Source organism: Varanus komodoensis, unplaced genomic scaffold (assembly GCF_004798865.1).
Source record: "Varanus komodoensis strain SLA01 unplaced genomic scaffold, ASM479886v1 scaffold36, whole genome shotgun sequence".
Lineage (NCBI taxonomy): Eukaryota > Metazoa > Chordata > Lepidosauria > Squamata > Varanidae > Varanus > Varanus komodoensis.
This window is the reverse complement of record NW_025335873.1, coordinates 7,575,942-7,594,947: the sequence shown is the minus strand read 5'-3', so window position 1 is coordinate 7,594,947 and position 19,006 is coordinate 7,575,942. Positions and strand designations below refer to the sequence as shown.

The 19,006-nt window shown below is 50.0% G+C and overlaps 1 protein-coding gene across 1 annotated transcript in view; it reads left to right on the top strand.

Annotated features, from left to right (window-relative positions):
• The window catches only part of COL27A1 (collagen type XXVII alpha 1 chain), a 165,651-nt gene that overhangs the window by 107,373 nt on the left and 39,272 nt on the right, over positions 1–19,006 (top strand). Inside the window, exons 29-38 of the mRNA XM_044439980.1 lie at positions 918–971; positions 1,345–1,389; positions 2,906–2,950; positions 3,667–3,720; positions 3,872–3,925; positions 4,478–4,531; positions 5,964–6,017; positions 7,169–7,222; positions 7,966–8,073; positions 18,715–18,768. Of these exons, the coding sequence (XP_044295915.1) occupies positions 918–971; positions 1,345–1,389; positions 2,906–2,950; positions 3,667–3,720; positions 3,872–3,925; positions 4,478–4,531; positions 5,964–6,017; positions 7,169–7,222; positions 7,966–8,073; positions 18,715–18,768 (576 nt within the window). The remainder of the gene's footprint in view (positions 1–917; positions 972–1,344; positions 1,390–2,905; positions 2,951–3,666; positions 3,721–3,871; positions 3,926–4,477; positions 4,532–5,963; positions 6,018–7,168; positions 7,223–7,965; positions 8,074–18,714; positions 18,769–19,006) is intronic.

The following is a 19,006-nucleotide window of genomic DNA, read 5'->3' as shown; positions in this document are numbered from 1 at the left end:
CTCACCATCCTAATATCTTTCACGGAGGGCAACTGGAGGAGGGCCTTCTCTGTGGTGGCACCCCAACTATGGAATATGCTCCCCAGGGAGATTTGTCTGGCGCCGAAGTTATATTCTTTTCAGCATCATGGAAAGCCCTTTTAATTTTCCCATTATTTTAATGTTTAATTGGTTTTAATTGGGGCTGTAGTATATTAATGGCCGGATGCTGTGGGGCTGTTCTATTTATTTATTGTAAGCCATCTCAAGACGTTCTGTAGGGGATGGGATAGAAAAGCTTTCGATAGATAGATAGATAGATAGATAGATAGAAAGAAAGAAAGAAAGAAAGAAAGAAAGAAAGAAAGAAAGAAAGAAAGAACATGGGCAACAAAAAGCTACAGGGCCTTTTCGTTCATGGCCCCACCAGTTGCCGAATTCTCTCCCGGGAGAGGACTGTCCTTCACTCCCAGCCCTCAAGGTGAAAGGCACAGACCATTTGCTTAGCAGCGGAGGGAAGCAAGTTTCAGGTTGCCGTTTAATTCATGTCTTGCTCAAGCCGCAGCGCCCGTGGACTGTTGATTCATTTTATTTGTAGACGCTGCAATATTTTCCAAGCGTTGCACAGTGTGACGCGGCACTGATTCCCCACCCTGGGTGCCTCCACGGAGACAGGCCATCTCTGTAGATAAATGGTTTCGACTCTGTTTTGACAACGGCAGAATTAAAGATGCCCTACTGTTCGGCTGAGGGATTCGTGCACGAAAAGCTTCAGATGCTGCTCAGCATTTTTCTCCTTTGACGTGCCGCCTCTCGGGATGATCGGCAGCCCTAGAGAGACACCTGCTGTTCACTGCCTTCTCTCACTGCCCCCTCTGTCATTTATTTATGTAGGTGTCTGTCCGTACACTCACACACACGTATCTGTTTGTCCCCAGGGTGCTCGAGGATTTGATGGGCCCGTGGGCGAACCAGGGGCCCAAGGCGCCAAGGTGAGTTCACACCCCCATCTCCAAAGGACCTTGGTGGTGGCAGGACTGTCCTTGGGTATGTCTGGGGCTTGCTCCCTGCACGAAACGGGTTCCCAGCCTTTCCCACACTTCTGTAGTAAAGCAATTCTGGCTAGAAGAAGGTTGGGGACAGAGACTAAATTTGAGGAAGGAGGTGGCATGACTGCCTTCAGCTCGCTCTATCTCCCAAGTGGTGGAAGAAATAGAGTGCACCCTGGGGCTTGTTTTGAAGTGGCATAGCCCGAACAAGAGCGGACCACCCACTGGCCGCTTCTGAGGACCCAGGCTGGGAAAGATGGCGAGGAGCTGCAGTGTCCATGGTCTGCTCATCTCCTCCTCCTCCTCCTCTGAACAGGGCCTTCCAGGGAATCCAGGCAAAGATGGCCCAGATGCTCAGCAGGTAAGAAATGCGCATGAGAACGTCTTTAATATTGCTGGGAAATTGCCAGATCTTTGGGCTTTTTGCCAGATCTCCACGGCGGTCAAGTTTACCCGAAGTTTACAAAGGCTGCCCGTCCCCTCTCTGCTTTGACTTTGGGTTCCCTCGGAATGCACAATGGCAAACTACTCTTGATTATGCTGAGAATTGTGTCCTGCTTCTTTCTGTCATCCCTCCGCTGCTGTCCACCCTCCATCCATCAGGGCGCCTGAGTCAAAAAGAGAAACAAGCAATTTCTCCCGCTGTGCTTCAAAATTCTGCACTGCAGTCCGTGTGCAGGGTGGAGGCCCTGTCTCTAGGATTGCTCGGATGTAAAGGGAGCCCGGGAAATTCAAGAACAGCCTTCCAGGCACATTTGGACTGCAACACCCAGAATTCCCAGTCAAGGGCTCTGCTGGATGGGCATTGTGGGAGCTGCAGTCCAAATGCCTCTGAAGACCACCAGGTTGGGGAAGGTGGATCTAGAGACCCTGCGGCACTCAGTTCCGTAGAGCAGACATGGACTGCCGGCCCAGCTTCAGTGTGGTCGCTTCGATGTGGTGTTCCCCATTTCTGCGGAACTCCATCCCTGTGTTGCTCAGGCAGATGCCAACAATTTCCCGCACCCCCTGGGAACACCTTCATTTCAAGACGCCTCCCCGATATACCAGCCATACTCTTTATTGGAATTCTGTTTCTAAAAGACGACTCTTTAGCATGGTGTTCTATTCTTTTTATCACTGATTGCTTATTGCTCCTGAAACGGTATAATGAAGCACCATGTTACTGCTGTGAAACGAACAAGCACACAGTAAACCTAGCAGAATTCAAACCCATCTGCCCCAACACGATTGGATAGAACTGAGCTTCCCGAAGTGGAAAGGGCTGTGTTTCACCCACCTGTTGTATCTTCATGAAAGAGGAGGAACTTGTAGAAAAGGCAGACAGGCACAGCAATCCAAACCCAGCACCAAAAACATGGCCACCAGACCCAGACTTTTAAGAATTAAGCGTTATTAATCCCCTGAGTCTGGAAGGATGCGATTTCTTAGTCTCGGGTGCTTTCTGCCCTTCTGAATTTCATGAATCTGTGAATTCTACTCGGTGCTTTTCAGTCAACCAAACCAGCAGAATTCTCACCTGTCCTTACTGTGCACACCCCATGACGGTGCTGGCTAATCTGCACCATCTGCAATGGGTATTGTAGTCACTCCAGTATCTCCAGCAGCTGATACAGGAGTGTTCCATGCCTTTGCAGACTTGGAGGAGAAATAATAATGATTCATTCCTATGGGAATCCAGCTGTTATTTCCTTCCAAGCCACCAGGAAGTTGAGCACAAACCCGGATGTTTTGGCTGGGATCCTTTCTCGCCTTTTCATGTGCTCTCTAAGGAAATGCCAGCCGGCTTTTTCTGTGCCGCTTGCTCGTGTGTGCTGCGCCTTTCCTTCGCTGCTTCCGTTCACCTCTGAATTTCTGTTGCCGCCGTGTCTTTGCAGGGAAAGGCTGGAGAGATGGGTGAAGCAGGACCTCGTGGCTTCCCTGTAAGTTTGCGCATCCCACCCCCAGCGCGTTCTTTGTTACGGGGGGGGGGGGGTACCCAGCAGGGAGATCTTTGCTTCCTGTATTCTGCCAGATTTATGACAGCAGAATCACGGGAGTGAGGTGGGCGATCCCGCCGTTGCTTTTGATCTTCTCCAGACTTCCTCCATGCTCACCCCTTGTCAAAATTTTTCCACCCTCCGAATGGGAGGAAATAACTATGCCAGCTCCGTGGGATTTACCCCATTTCTGCTTTTTATCCTGTTCCGGGCATGTGCAAGAGAAAAGGAAATCCTTTCCCAAAAGCTGCTGTGATACCGTCCTTTTCTGTCCCCTCTGCTGTTGGCACGCAGACGGTGGGCTCCCCCAGTTCTGCACGGAGGAAGCTTTTCAGCAGGCCTCCCTAGCGATCTGTAGGCGTCCTTCCCTGCAGGAAGCAAAGGAAATACACTAAGCCTCCTGCCTCCTGAGATGCAGTCCTGGACACACTGATTAGATCGTAAGCAGCACTGAACGGTGCTGGACCGACTTCTGAGCATGTGCTGTGAACTGCAGAATTCCACTGTGTTTCCCCATCCCTGTTCTAGAAATGGAAAGTCTCTCGTTGCGCATTCTGAAATGCCATCTTGACAAGGTGCTAGCGATGTTCTGGGAGGTGCACAAAGACATACTTCAGCCTGGATCTCTGATGTGGATCTTGCTGTGTTTTTGTCTGCAGGGGATCCAAGGACCTTCCGGACCGCAAGGAGCAAAGGGGCCCCTGGGAGACCCGGCAAGTACCTGATGCAGCCGTCCCCTTCCCTTCCCTTCCCCTTTTCTCACATGCTCCCTCGACAGTTCCTCCCCGGCAGTTTCTTCCCAGCCCTACTGTCTGGCAGAACTTTAAAGCAAAGTGTCCTTTACTCCATACGCCTCTTTTTCAGGGTCCTCAGGGAGTTCAAGGTCCACCTGGGCCATTGGGAGACGTCGGACATAAGGTAAGGGTTTCCCACCGGGCCACATCCTCTCGTCTTCATTACAAAACACTCCGTGTCCGTAGCGGCTTGGGAGCCCCAGAAGTGCCAAATGGAGCCAGGACGGCCCTTTCACACTGTGCAGCTGTCACTAAGCTCAAAGATTAGGCTTAGCTTGGAAACAAGCCGAGCTTAACTGCTGCAGTGCAGCAAAGTGGTTTGCTCAGGGTCGCACTGGCGATTCCCTCCTGCGGTTCTGCTGCCTTGGGAAGGGGGAATCTAGGAGATGGAAATGACCTCTGGGCTTGGGACACAAGAGCCATGGAAAACAGGTGGGGACTCCAGAGGGGCTGCTCGCAGGTGAAGGTGCCCAGAGAAGAAAGGACAGGAAGGGAAGGCTAAGATCCTGCTCTTGAGCTCAGTTCCTCCAAAAGCCAAGTTCAGGGTCGTAATTCCTGCGCCATCCCCCTTTCCTCTGACTCCTGTGCCACAGAAATCCCAGCTTTAAGCTTGTTCTCCATTAAGTTAACAAGGGCTTTTGTTTTTCTCCTTTCCCTCCCCCGTCCTCGCTCGTAGGGACCGCCGGGCTCAGTGGGACGGCGTGGCCTTCCAGGGGAACCCGGCATCAAGGTAAGACCCGAACCTGGTGAAAGCCGCGCTCCCTTCAGAAGGACCAGAGCGCTACCCTGGCACAAGGGGCAGCCTTGTTGTGGGAAACAGAGCTGGGCAGCTTTGATTTCAGCATCTTGGGTCATCGGGGCCCATTCCTCTGAGAGCGAAAAGGGACAGCTCGGTGGCTTTTTGTCAGGCTTCCAGGACTGAGCCGTGTGGGTGGGATCTTGGTTGTCTACACTCTCCATGTAAATTTTGGTGACGCCGAAGGACTCGAGTGGCAGAATGACCGCTTTTCCCTCCGGTTCTCTTCTCCTGAACTGACCAAGGATCCAATCCTGTGTATATTTAGACAGCAAAAGAGGCTACAGATCCCAGCATGCTGCAGCCTGCGAGGAAGTTGTGGGGCGTTTTTCCTAGCTAAGCACCCCTCGACTGGCACTCGCAGCGCTCTGCCCCCTTTCTGCGCCCTGTGGAGGACTCACTTTGGCCCTGCGCTCCATTTCCCCTTCTCCTACTCCCTCCCCGCTCTGTTTGCCTTGGCAAGCCTTCCAGGGCCTCGCTGGAACTACCCTGTCTTTTGCCCCCCAGAGCGCGCCCGAAGGTTTATCCCTGCCTTTTTGGTTGGCCGTTTCCGAGCCTTTTTCGCCTTCCTGGGGAAAAAGACCCCGTTTCTTTGCCCCATTCGCCAGCCTCTCCTGGAAAAGGAGCCTCGCTCAGTCCAGTCTGGGGGACACTACGGGGCGGGCAAGCAGAGATGGTGGGGGAGACCCTCCTCTTTTGGGGAAGCTCCCACTGGGGGAGCATGCTAAGCTCTCCCCTCTTTGGCAGTGCCTTCAGGAACGGGCTCCTGACGCACACGGACTCGCCTCTCCAGACTCTCGCACGGCCCTCTTCCCGTTTCTGTATTTCGAGAGGTGGAATCAGGCTGGCTCTGGGGGGGTCGGGCCCTGGGGCAGGGCCCCCTCCCCTGGCCCTTTCTCTCTGGAGGTCCCCCTTCTCTCCACTGTGGTCACCCGCGACTCCTGCTCCCCGGGATTGCTGCCACTCACTCGCCGGGGAGAGGGGCCCTTGCAGGGGGGCGGGTCTTTGGCAGGTGCCTGGTCACGCCCACCCACGGTGCAGTCACAGGTGGAAGAATCTCTCTCTCGTCCCAGTAGCCTTGGCAGGTATGGGCAGCCTAGTCAGCTCCAGGTGGGTCTGGACCATGCCACCTACCCATCCCAAACGCCATGGCCAGTGGGCAGGGATGATGGGATTTGCACTTCGACATCTTCTGGAGAGCACCAGCTTGCCTACCTCTGGTTAGGGGCTCTCAGGACTAGACCTGAAGTGTGCAGAATTGCGTCCTGCTCCCTTGGGAAGGAAGGCTTTGAATAATTCGTGGGTTGTCCTCCAGGCTTGTGCTTCATAGGCCCTAACCAGCTTTTGATCCCTCTTATGCGCACAGGGTGACCTTGGACCGTTTGGGGTTCCTGGAGAGCAAGGCCTCGTTGGTCAACGGGTGAGTAGAAATGCCACACAAGATTGAAGAAGCTGCTCGTATTCCGAGTGGAAGGCAGAGGCTGAGGTGGCTGAATGGGGTCACTGGGGCGGTGGGTGTGGGCTTGGGAGGACTCCGGGGGATGGTGGAGGGCAGGAGGGCCTGGAGGAATGCTGTCCACGGGGTCGTGAAGGGTCGGGCATGACCTAGCGACTAAACAAACCATTTCCTTAAAGTATTTTCATCCATTCCTCAGCCAAAATCAGCTGTCAGGGCAGTGTATACTCAGCTAAAAAGTCAATGCCTGCTTGCAGACTTACAGTCTGAAAAAGACGCCATGGACGAGGAAAAGGGAACGGAAGAGGCGATGTGGGCGTTCAGCAGTCCCGCTGGAACAGCTTTGCTGGCCCTTTCAGTTCCCGGGAGGATGGGGTCAAGCCCCACTGCAGAGGCCCCAAAGTCCTTGCCCCCGTCTCCTTGCTCCAAGCAAGGTGCAGGCGTCGCTGCAGGCTGAGAAATTGTGAGAGCCCTTTCGTGCTCTGGAGGGGGAGGTGAACGTTGAGGGCAAAGGGGGGTTGAAATCGCCGGAGCTCCCCGCTGGTCTGTCTTCATAGCTCACGGCCAGACTGGTTTCCCAAGGATGCACCAGAACGGCCCCACATGGGGCGAAGCGCCACTCTGAGGGGTCCTTTGGGGTGGCGGGAGGGGGGTGGTGGCTGGCATGACATGCGGCCATTTGTGGCCTCGCCTCGTTCCAAGGGAACAAAATGAAAGGCCACCGGCACAGAGGAGGGGCTTCCGCTGCCCTTGGAGGCTGGCGAAAATGAAAGGCTTTGGACACGGTGCCTCCTCAGAGCAGGATCTTGTCCACACAAACTCAGTGGCAGCTTGCGCAGCCCGGAGGGTGACATCTGGATGGCTCGGCCGATGGGGCCCTGCCGAGAGGCCACTGGCGACGGTCCCCCCGGTCCATCAGCCGCCCTCCTTCAGCCAGGGTTGCCACAGCCCAAGCGGCGGAGGGCAGACGGCTCCAGGCCTTGACTTCTGGGCTCCCGCTTTGAAGCACTCCCCTTCCTCAGTGCTTCAAGCGCAGCCTTGGAAATGCCTGGACCGCTTCTCAAGCCCTGCCTGAACCTGCCGAGTCCCAACACCCCCGTCTGTGTTTCTTTCAGGGTGACGCAGGCTTGGAGGGGGACAGTGGCCCTCTTGGACCAGATGGGCTGAAGGTAAATGCAGCTACTGCCTCACTTTTGCCGCGAGGAAGAATCTCGCTTGCCTCAAATCTTCATTCTCTGGGTGGAATTTTGAAAGCAGTCGCTTCCCTATACGCAGGATCTGCAAGAATGCATATCTGCTGCTTCATGATTGTGCAAGCTGATCCTTCTGTTCCAGGAAAAAGTCAAATCTATTCTGGAAAGGCCCATGACAGAACAAACGAACGATCCCATGCAGTGTATTCCAATCGTCCATATTTATGCTTTGCCGAGTTCCCGCCTGGCATCTGTGACTGGATGTCAGAGCACAGGAATTCCTGCTTCACCAGATGACGCTTTAATTTTTTGCTTTTTCCTGTATTTATTCCTGAATGGCTTATCCCCCATGCACAGCCAAAATGAGATGAATGCTCTTTGTTGAGGAAAGATGCTATTAAGGAGGGCTATTCTACACAACGCTTGTGACAGAATGAAGAGAGGAAGGGGGCAGAACCATTCCAGATGGGAGTGGGAACTGAATGCTCCCTGCATGTAGAAAATAAGCTCCTCGGGGGGGGGGGGGAAGAAGGAGTCTACCAAGATGTATTAGTTCTCTACCTGCAGGGATTTTTTTAAATCGTTCAATGCCATTCTTTTCTCCTTCTGCCTTAATCCTGTAGCATCCACATTGGTGGCTTGGTGAAAGTCTGAATGACTTGTTGGGCTCTTAGCTGCTGTGAGGAAACAGAACCAAGTCATGCATTTTACTCTTCCAGGGGGACAAAGGAGAAGCCGGCCCAGAAGGAGAAAGAGGAGAAAAGGGGCAGGAAGGCATCAAAGGAAAGGAAGGACTTCCGGGATATCCTGGGCCCACGGGTGTTCGAGTGAGTTTGCCAGATTCTCTGTTTTTTCTCTGCTGCTTAAGTGTGCAGGCATCTCTTTGGACAGTTTTGCATCTCTTCTACTCTGCAATGTGGAAATTATCTGAGCTCTGTTTTGGGCAATTTCAAATACCCTCCAGTACCCCCGAAGAAATCTGAATCCTCTTTCTACTTTTGGGTGCATCATTTTGCAATTATCTGACTCCCCCTTCCTCATGGTCTTGAGAAGCTGCCAAAACGCTCATCATCCCTTTTTTATTTCTAGATTTTGGACACTCTTTGCACATTGCTTTCTGCTTTCTTTCTGCCACATTACTATGGTCCTCACAAGCACTGATAAATTACTGTAAGAAGGAACCATTTCTATCCCGTTCAGCCCTTCATTCAGAACCAAGAGGACTAGAACCTTGTGCAGTTATGCAGATGAGTGGGTCAAGGTTTCGGTTTTCTTTTTTGTGTACTGTTGTGTGGGTGCACAGATGCGCACATGGGGTGCTGTAAAGGTGCTGGATAAATGCACTTTACACACACACCTGTTGGGATTCCACAGCAGCCTCTCAAATTTCCAGATGTGCTCAGCTTTCCCAAAACGTTGGGACTTTTGCATTAAATGGACAGGGCCAACCTGCACCTGGATGCTAAATCTATGCAGCTAACTTGTTCTCCTTGAACAACACAAGCTTGTCAGCTGCCAGTCAGCAGGCATGAAATTGATACCTGGAGAGAGTGAAGCGAAATTCCACATGAAAGATCCAGACTTTTCCTCCAAGGGGAAGAGCAGCTTAATTGGAAACACATTATGTTATTGATTCTATAGGCTTTTAGACTATCCGGTCACTGACCTTCTGCGGTACAGGTAAATTCACCTATTTTGTACAGGTTGAAAAATGTAGCATTTATTAATTAATTATATTTTTGAGCTGCCAAATAGTTCAAAAGACTCTCTAGGCAGCACACAACAGGCAAAAATTAGAAATATACCGCAAAGCATTAAAAACCATCCTTAAAATACAAATAACGAATTCATAATAAAAAATAATTTAACAGAGTCGTTCTACAACATGGCAAGGTGAACCTGACAGCTCTAAAGTCACTAAAATTTCAATAAAATGTAAAACATCTAAAATCAATCCTTGAGAGACGCTTGAAGTGGATGGCATATAAAAGCTTTAAATAAGCAAATAAATAAATAAGATCGCTATTAAAATTAGAATGGGTGGAGGAGCTTTTGTGAAGTAGAGCTTACTCTGTGGGTGCAGAATTTTCTTTTGCTGAACAAGAAAGGAAGGCGGATGGGGGAAATGCTTGGGGGAATCTCCGTGACACAGGCCCTTGTTGCCCAGAGTACACCCGTGGCAGGATTCTTCCCTCTTGGTCAGGCACGGCATTTGCCTGGGAACTGGGTGGCTAACAACCCCCCTTCCTGCCACCCTACTCCTCTCAGTCCCTTCCCGCAAAGCAGAATCTCCAGTCTTCAAAACAGCCCTTCTTGTATGAGTGGCATCCAGTTATCCAGCATTAGACTGGGCCTGATTCTGCAGCCCTCGTGCAGAGCAACTGCATGCCTTTTAAAAAAGAAATTATGCGTAATGGAGCCAGGGCAGGTTTGCCTGCTTGTAATCCCTTCCTTTGGTTGCTCTTGACTGTGGGGTTCTGGCACTGTCTCGTATTTTTAACATGCTTTTTTATATATCCCCTTCTTTTGTGAAAACGGCAACACACAGAGAGACTAAACATCAGCCCAGGCGGGACCCGGAATAACGAGTGGAGACTTTCGGCCCCGCAGATGCGATCATGCTTGCCAGGCCTGGGCCCCATTTTTCACCCTGCTTCCTATAACCCCCACCCACCTGGTCCCCTCCTCCTGTCATTTCTGTGCCCTGCCATTTCCAAGCATTTTTATCCAGGGTGCCCATTTCTGATGCTGGACACCCATCGAAAAGCACAACCTCGTTTCCCCTGCTTTTCCAGCATTCGGAGTAGTGGGATCATTCAGAGGATGGGCCCCAGCGCCGTCCTGATGGAGACCCACTGCCAGTCGGGGGAACGATCCTGAGCAATAACGGCAATGATAGCAATAGCATATGCCACACGTGCGGAAGCCTGGGAGAGAGCTTTGCAAGGGGACTGGGGCGAAGGCAGCGTCACACGTTTCTGCCAAGACCCCGTAGCAGATGAGGGTGGGCAAGCCAGGGCCCCAGCGCTTGCCCGTCTCCACCCGGGACTTCAGCCCTGCTTCACTTTCCCAAAGGAATCTTCCCTAATGGCAGCTCCCTTGTTCCTGGCGCCAGAAGGACCAGAGCATGTGCCCAGCTGCATCTCTTTGTGGCCCGTGTCCCTGAAGAGCCGGTGTCTTCCTCTCCCGCTCTCCCCATAGTTGAGGGGAATGCCAGGTGCACCCCAGTGATCCTGGAAGGGGCCAGGCTGGGGAAAGCCGAGCAGAATGGTGCTCAGTAACGGGAGCAACAGACACGCCAGCTGAAATTCGGGGGTGCCGAGTCACAGAGTTCGGGGGGAGGCTTTCTCGGTGCCTTTTCTGGAGTAAACGGGATGGAGCCGAGTTCGCCCAGGATGCGCCGCTGTTTGCAGCCTGCCTCTCTTCGCCCCGCGCACTTCTCCGTTTTAGCGCACCGTCCAAACGGCCGCGGCGGCTCGTTCAGTCACGCGCCTGCGGTCAACGCGGCGCAAAGGTTCCATTATTTAAAGGCCCGTCCCGTTGCCAAGTGCCGTGTACAGCCAGACAGGAGCGGTGTTTCACCAATCCCATCCAGTAGACAGGCCTGTATTTTGTGTTATTTATTTCATTTTTGAACACCCCCCGTTAGCTGCATGGCACCGAAGCCTTCACTTCCTTCCTCCGCGTGGAACCTCCGAGCCAAAGGTTGTGCGGCCAACTGGCAGAAAGAACTGGGCTGACGGGTTTTCAATTGCTCTCTGTTGCTGAGCACTGCGGTTTCTCATAATATGCTGTCCGTTGTATGCTGCAAATATGAAACAGCAGAAGTTTTACAGTTCCAGGAAAGTAATTGTGGAGTTTGTAGGTAATGAAGTACAACTTGCCCAAGAAAATGAGCATCCCTCTTTTTTACAGCAAGGCAAAGAACTCAGCTTTCCATTTTTAGATGATTCTCTCTCTCACTCTTTCTCTCAGCTCAGTTTTCTAAGGTATGTTTTTAAAGCAGATGGGCTTCCTTTTCAGATCCCTTCTGAGTCCTTTTTATTATTGTGAAAAGAAAGAACTTGGGATTCGAGCAATTTATTGTATTATTGGATGGCAGCATGTGAGACCCATGCTTCTGTGCTGGTCTGTAGGAAATTACCCATGGTCTTGCCATGGCGCCATAGATTACCCCCACATATGGGGCATGGAGGGGCTGTGCCCCTGGAAGACGCTGGCTCTCGTCTCCATCTGTCCGGAAAGCTCGCTGGGTGAGTTTTGGCCGGTCCCTCCCTCTTGTGGTTGTGGCTGTGAGGATAAAATGGTGCCATGCAAGCTTCCCCACAGGAGTAAAAAAAAAGGGGGGGGGCTGTAAATACAGGACAATCATCACTATATCCCCCCCACCCACCCACCGCCTTTTCTCTGCAGTGGAATCAGAGAAGCTCACAGTTCGAGTCGTTAGCGGAAGCTTCTCCTTTTAGGGTTGGAAAAATCTCCGCCTGAACCACCAGTGAGTCCTGCTGCCGATCCGTGTTGGCAACATTGACTAGATAGACAAGGACCTCACTGAATGCAGGGCAGCTTCCAATGTTCCTTAGCTCACCTGCGGTTTCGTATGACGCCTGCCTTTCATTTTTAGAAGTGGCTTGCGATCAGCTGGCAAACCAGGATCAGGAATGAGTCGACCAAGTGCGATCTCTGCCCCAGTGGCGCTGTTGCTCTGCCCCTGCTAACCGCTGTGCTTTGGAATCAGGAGTGCCCAAGAATGGAGGGTGAAATCAGCTCTCATTTATGGCTCGCCTCTCCGGATTCGTCCTGCTTTCCCTGATGCTGCAGTTTTGGAGGAAAAATCTGATTCCCAGATGCAGTGGTCTGATCTGGGGGCTAGGCTAGGTGTGAACTGGCAGGGTGCTGGGAACTGTGCTCAGCCTACCTCACAGAGCGGTCGGCCAGAAGGAAACAGCCCCGCTTTTGAAACGTTGGCCAGAGCTAACCTTGGACTTCAGGTTAGGCACAGTTAGCAAAGAAATTGAATCAGGAAAGGAATTTAAAATGAAACTGCCAATATCATATTGCCCTCACATAAAGCTACAGTGTGACCACATTTAGGATAATATTGCACAGCGGGGAAACTGCAGGAAAGGGGAACTAAAACTATCAGGGGTTGGAGCAGCTCTCCTGCAGAAACGTTGCAACATCTGGGGTTGTTTAGCTGTCCGAAAGAGGGTGAGTTAAGAAAAGGAAAATTAAGGAAAAAATATGAATGAGTGTGGAGATCGTGGACAAGGAGTTATTTTTCTCCCTCTGCATAAGTCTAGACCAAAGTGAGGTCATCCCGTGAGGCTGACGGGTAGGAGATTCCTACCGGATGAAAGGAAAGACTTCTGCATACGGCACAAAGTTAAACCGTGGAACTTACTGCCACTAGATGCAGTGGTAGCTACCTATTTGGATGGCTTTTTTAAAAAAAGGGGAGGGGGCAAATTCATGGAGGATAAAGCTATGAGCAGCTACTGGCCCTCTTGGCTATATGCTACTGGTAAACTATCGCTCCTTTACTTTGGTTACTCCTGAACCCTGAATTTCTGCAAACGCCTCTCTTTGGGTCTTGGAATAGACCACTAGGCACTGAGACCCTGTTTTTGACTGCTGCTGGGCTGCTTGAGTTTATTTCTACTAAGATCTCTGGTGGAGTATTTCTGTTGGCGTTCTACTGCCATAAAAGAGTCCATTGTTTGCCTTCGTGCATTTGGTTGCTGGCGTTTTGAGGGAGTCAAAGTTTATCTAGAAATTCAGACCACATCCCAGCTAAGTACGGCTTGGTGAAGAGTCTGAATTCAGAGAGCACTTGGCCTCTTTTTCCTTCTGCCTCCCAGGAGGACCATCAAGAATTCTTTCCTTGCAGAACCTTGGTGCACCATGGGGTATCTGGTGCATTTGTTGTGTTACTGAGCAAGCAGAGTGTTGCGTGTGAGTCCATCGCAGGAAGCAAAAAGAGGAGAAAGAATTCAAGAGTCGTTAAAGCAGTAAAGAGAGGTTTGCCCATCTCCTTCCAGGGAGTTACAAGCCTCTTGGTTGCTGCGTTTATGTTTTAAATTGAATTTTATGTTCCAAATGGCTGTGAGTGGTCCAGAGAACTTCAACTATTGGCAGTATAAAAACTCTGTAAGTTCATAAATCGAAGCAGCATAATTTTAAAGCAATGCAAACCATGCATTGCTCTCTTATCAACATGTTTCTTAGCAGCCCTTCAAGAACTTTGTCTTCCCAAAGTGACTTACAGTGTAAAGGCGACAGAATTCAAGGTCACATTCAATACACACAGCAACCTTAGATTAAATCAGTTCCTGGGAAATGCATTTCCAAATTAGCCATGAGGAGTAAATCCCATAAAGATGTTTGCTTAAAAGCCAGGGAATTTTAAAGGTCAATCACACAAGTTTTAATAGGACTCTAAAACGGCAAAGAAGGGAGCTGCTGAGTCTGGTATTTTGGGGGGGCGGGTGTCTGCAGACGAGGGTAGGGAAGTTCATATAGGAGAAAGTGGTCATTTTTGTCCCACACCGGGACCTCTGTGTGATCAGAGCTTCCATTGTAATTGGTTCTCCAAGTTGGGGCTGTGTCACCATTTTTATTGAACTCCAATATAAGTAAAAACAAGCCCCATTTTTTAAAAAAAAACTTAACCAGCTGCTGTAATGTTGCACAAACTGTTAAACAGCTTCAGCAGTGGAACTCAAGCCTGTAAAAATTGTTTTCCATCATTAGCAGAGTAGAGCAAGAAGACGAATTTGGAAGGAGTGCTAGTTGATGCTGAGCGACCTCTTGGAACTAGAGACGAGGCCAAAGTGTTTACATTCTCTGAAAATTGTAACAGGTCAGCAGAAGAGGGCTTTTTGTGGGGAGAGAGTGCCATTCTCATGCTGATCTGTTTTGACATTCTATAGCAAATATAAAATATTGGGATGGAAAGGCATATTGGAAACAGCTGCAAGCAATAAATATGTCACCAATATGCCAATAAAAATGAACAGCTCCACTGAACTCGATAGTTAGCAATGGCGGAAGGTCAGCAATGAGGTCACTCTGTCTGGACTCAGGCTTAGACCTGCTAATCTGGAATGGGGAGGAAGAAATAGAAGTCAGGTGCAGACAGCATATTTAATTTGGCTTTGCACCAGGATCCAAGAGCTAGGTCAGGATGCTAAGGTAGAGGAGCTGCCGGTCATAAAAGCTACTGTCATTCTATCGCTTCCCTTTGGAGGGTTACAGTTCCGCACCTTCGGACTGAGGCTTTATTTACTTAAAAAAATAATCTTTCCCATCCCAGTTTGGTTAAATCGATTCTCAAGCTGGCCAGCAGGTTGAAAGAATCATAGCATGAAGGCAAAAACACAAAATTCCCCTCAAGACCCGCTGCAGAATACATAAAATTCAGCCAGATGTAAGATATTTAAAGACTTCATGAAATAGCGAGTGGTCTTTGCTGCTTGAGTGATGCATGGAGAAAAAAAACTCTGTGAGCCACACATCAAGAAGGCTGCGGCTTTGTGCCTAGCTGACTGTGGAAGGACTTAGAACAAGGCCTCTGATATTCATCTGAGTGCCCAGGAAGGTTGATAGGGGAAGAGACTATTGATATATCTCCCATTTCCCCGTAAATCAGGAGACTTGGGTATGGAAAGGCAAGAATTGTGGGAACCGAAGTCTGGCAGTGCATGGAAAGGTTCTTGTGGCTCTGCCTGAAACCTTGGTGAGAGGGGTAGTTTTCTGTGCCAGTTGTGGGAGAAGACCATGGAATGACTTGATGTGGCTCAGAAATGGTCTCGCATCGAAGGTAGTGGACCAGACTGGCCTCTTTTTCCACAAGGACTGGGAACTATTTGCACGCGATGTTATCTGATCTGTCTCTGGGGAGGGAGCATTATGGAGAAGGCGTTCGTAACACTGACAATGAGCAAGAAGTCATCTTGTTTGCTACTAGTATGCCTCCTTTCTATTTCTGTTCGAGCACGGCCTTTCGCGCTGAGTGTTCCCCTTCGGCCTCCTGAAGATTCGTCTTGTTGACACTGCTGATTTTCATTACGGTCAGCTATTTTGGTGCTCGTGACTCAGCCTATTTGCAGATTCTCCAGGGAGAGTCCTGCAAAGCACACATCTTCTGCACACATCAGAGGATGACAAATGGGTCCGGCAGATCCGGGGGGGGGGGGGGGATCTTCCCGTCCGTAGCAATGGGTGGCGGTGAGGGGGGAGCATCTCTGGATTCAGTGTCAGTTCACTCCTAAGATCTTGATCCAACTGTTTCCAGCTGGTCGTTGTTTTTTAATTAATAGGAACTGGTATGAGCCAGAACCTGAGACAGAGCCATTTCTTTGCATCTTCCCTCTCTTTGACTCAGATGTAAAGGGCTCTACCTTCTCATGCCCCCGCTCCAACTGCTGCATTGCTCAAGGTGGTCCTCTTTGTACCACTAACGTTAAATTCAAGTCAGGAGGGTGGCAAATACCACATTTTGGGTGGCGAGGAGCTGCCCGCATCCTTGGGGGAGGCTGTGCTGTGCTTCCATGAAATCAACACTCCACCCCACTGTGACTGTCTTCCAGTTATGGGCCAACTATTGGTCTGGTTGCTGTAGGAGCGGCTCAGAGGCATGGTGGCAGAGCTTTGCATAACACAGTCTTGATCCCTGACCACCTGGGTCCCTACTTTAACTGCCTTTAAATGTCACCCAGGGGGTTCCCCGGGGCACACCTGGTCTCCCACCTGTGCCATTTAGGCTTAGAACCTAAAGGACAAACTGAGGGACAGATCCAAGGGGAAGTCATAGAGTAGAGGTCAACGATGCAGCTTCACTAGGCAAGTGGGTAGCTTTCCAGGAGAGCTGTCCAAGGTGCAGCCGGGGTCAGAGCATGGGAAAGCAACCCAAAGAAATGTTGCCCAAAACACAGAGTCAGGTCGAGGTCCAGAGGTCAGGAGTACAGCAGTTCAAGCATGAGGCAAGACCGAGTCATTGGAAGCGGAGAGAAGGTTTCCAGGAGCTCCACATTCCAGCAGAGAGCTGATGGAGCCAGAACTTCCAATGCCCCACCCAGGCCTCGGCTGGTGTTCATCACAGACTTGTGTAAGAAGTCCTCCTCGTGGAAAGGGATGTACTCGTGTGGAGTCCAGTTGCTGTGGCTCTTGAGACGGGCTCGAGGAGGTGGTCTGTGCTTCCACCTCCTCACACTGGCACCTTTGAGAGCAGGGAGGTCTTCTCCTCGAATTCTGGGTGAGAAGCATGTTCTTCAGGGGTGCTCCACCGGTACCAGAGAACTTGGGGGAGCTTCCTGGAGGAGGCTTCCAGGCAGCTTCCCAGGGCAATGCACAGGGTTGTTGGACACCATGGCCCCCAAATCATCAGCGTGGCCTGAGTTGGACATGACAGCCAGAAACCTCACCTTCTTTCTGGGTGTCTTTGTTTCTCAGGGTTCAATTGTCAGCCCCAAAAAGGAGGACCCTTTGATGTTTGCCCATGTCTTCTCAGAGGCTGCCTTACCGCTCCTCCTCCCTCAGCATTCCGTTCATGAACTGATTGTAGTCTGCTTTGATTGTCTGCTCTTAGTGGGTTAAATGGGGTGATCTAGGGAAGTGAAGTGGCTTTTGAGAAGAGTCCCTTTTCAAGAGGAAGGTTTGGAAGCAAATGTATTTTCTCAGCCAGACCAATGACCCCCAAAGAGCACACTGTGAATATATACAAGGCTTCCCAAAGAATACGGCGCATCAAAAAGATTCAAAGATATCTTTTCTCTGGGCCAGCTGAGTTGAATCCAATCAAAATGAACATTGGAAATGAACGATTCCTATCCTAGAGAGTGGCAGTCACAGTAGGGCTTCTCTGGAGAGGACAAGAAGCTAAGAAAACTCAAAAGCAACAAACCCTAAGAGAAGGCGGAGATGTTGGCATCTATTGCTTTGCATCCTACACTGACCCTCTTCCTCCCTCCGCAGAAGGTTGAAAGTTTACCTTCTGTTGAAAGTTTGCCTTATTACTTCCTCAGGATCTAACAGTGGAGGCTGCTGTTTTTCAGAATGTACTGTTCATATGAAACCTGCGGAAATTTACTCGTGCAAAGTTTTCTCTGGAGATCAGGAATTTCAGATAGAGAGGTTGTACTTCTCTGGCCTTCTAGAAGTTTTGTCCTACAACTTCCATAAACTCTAGGCAGTACATGGAATGGCGATGGCTGATGGGATTTGGGAGGCTGCAGGTTGCCCATCCATGGTTTATGCCTTCTTGGTATTATCTCTCCCCCATCACAACTTCTGCCAAAGCATTTCAGGTGCTTTTTGGTTGGTTGGTTGGTTGGTTGCTTTCGTTTGTTGCTTTGCTGCCTATGAGGCTTGCTATGAAAGGGAAAAGGAATTAGGATGGTAAGAGGAAAATGTACGCATTTAAGCACAGGCTCGTGTTTAGATGTTACAAAGTGAAGTTATAGATAATATAAATTCCAGGTACAGTGGCTGCACGTGGAGGAAAGCAGGCGAAGAGGAAAGAAAGGCAGGGAACAGAGGTGTGGAATCTCTTTTATCCAGAGGGCCAATTCAGTTTTGGAGAAGCTCCTGGGAAGCAAATTCCAGTTGTTGATGGGGCCAGAAATACCCCAGTTGACAGCCTATATTAGTGTTAACATGGTTTTGTTGGTATTCACACCTTAGGAGTGACATATGCTTTTAGAAAGGTGGCTAAAAAAACTGGGAATCATCAAGTGATTGGTGGTTGAGGGAATGGGTACAGGAAAAGGGGGGGGGGGGGGGGCTGTACTGGGAATCCAGGCAGGTTCAGCAACCTTATAACAAAACGACTTCCCTGCCTGAGAGAACAGAAGCTGTAAATACTATGGGGCACCAGGCAAAAACGCTTCTGTTCACCCTGGTGTTTATTTAGTAATAAGTGTTACTCATAATGTCTTTTATTGTTGCTTGATTTGTGATTTGATATCCTGAAGTCCTAAACTGGGTGAAGGGTACAATTAAAATATTTTAAGGAAAAAGAGGAATCCATCTATTTGCAAGACACTCGAAACAGAAAATAATAAAAAGGCAGAAACTGCAGGAGTAAACTTTTAGTTAAAGGAGCAATAGCCCTGAAAAGACTTTAATTGCACACCGTGAGGAGTAAACTTTTAGTTAAAGGAGCAATAACCCCTAAATGTCTAGGTAACACAGGCAATGCAGCTGGGTTCAGTTGTCAAAAACAAAACGTGGTAAACATTCTGTCTGAATAAACAAGGGAAGGCAACACTGAAAACCATTTTGAAGGAAAGAGCAGGTGTTGAGACAGTTGATGAATCCTGTGAGATTCAGTGTGAACGGCTCAGAGTTAATTCAAGGAGTAAGAGCAGAGGATGGTGGGGAAGGCATCTGGTCTGTCTGCCAAGACTCCAAACTGCTTGGGAAGAATTGAATGCTGATGAGGACAAATTTGTCTCTGCCCTTCTCAGGGACCAGAAGGAAGACCTGGCCGACAAGGGGAAAAAGGGAAAACTGGACTTAAGGTATGGATGCCTCTGATTCTTCTATACATGTTCCTCACCTGTCCTTTTCCTTCTGTTCTTCCCTAGTTCTCACTAAGATCATCAACCTGTGTCACTTCAGGTTGTGGGAATGAGATAGCACCGTGCTGAGACATAGGAAACCAGAATCTCATGGAGAAGGGATCCAAGGAAGCATTCTTCCGACAGGCTAGCGTGTTTGCTTGTTTAGTGTGCAGGCACGGTTTGACTCTTGGGTGGA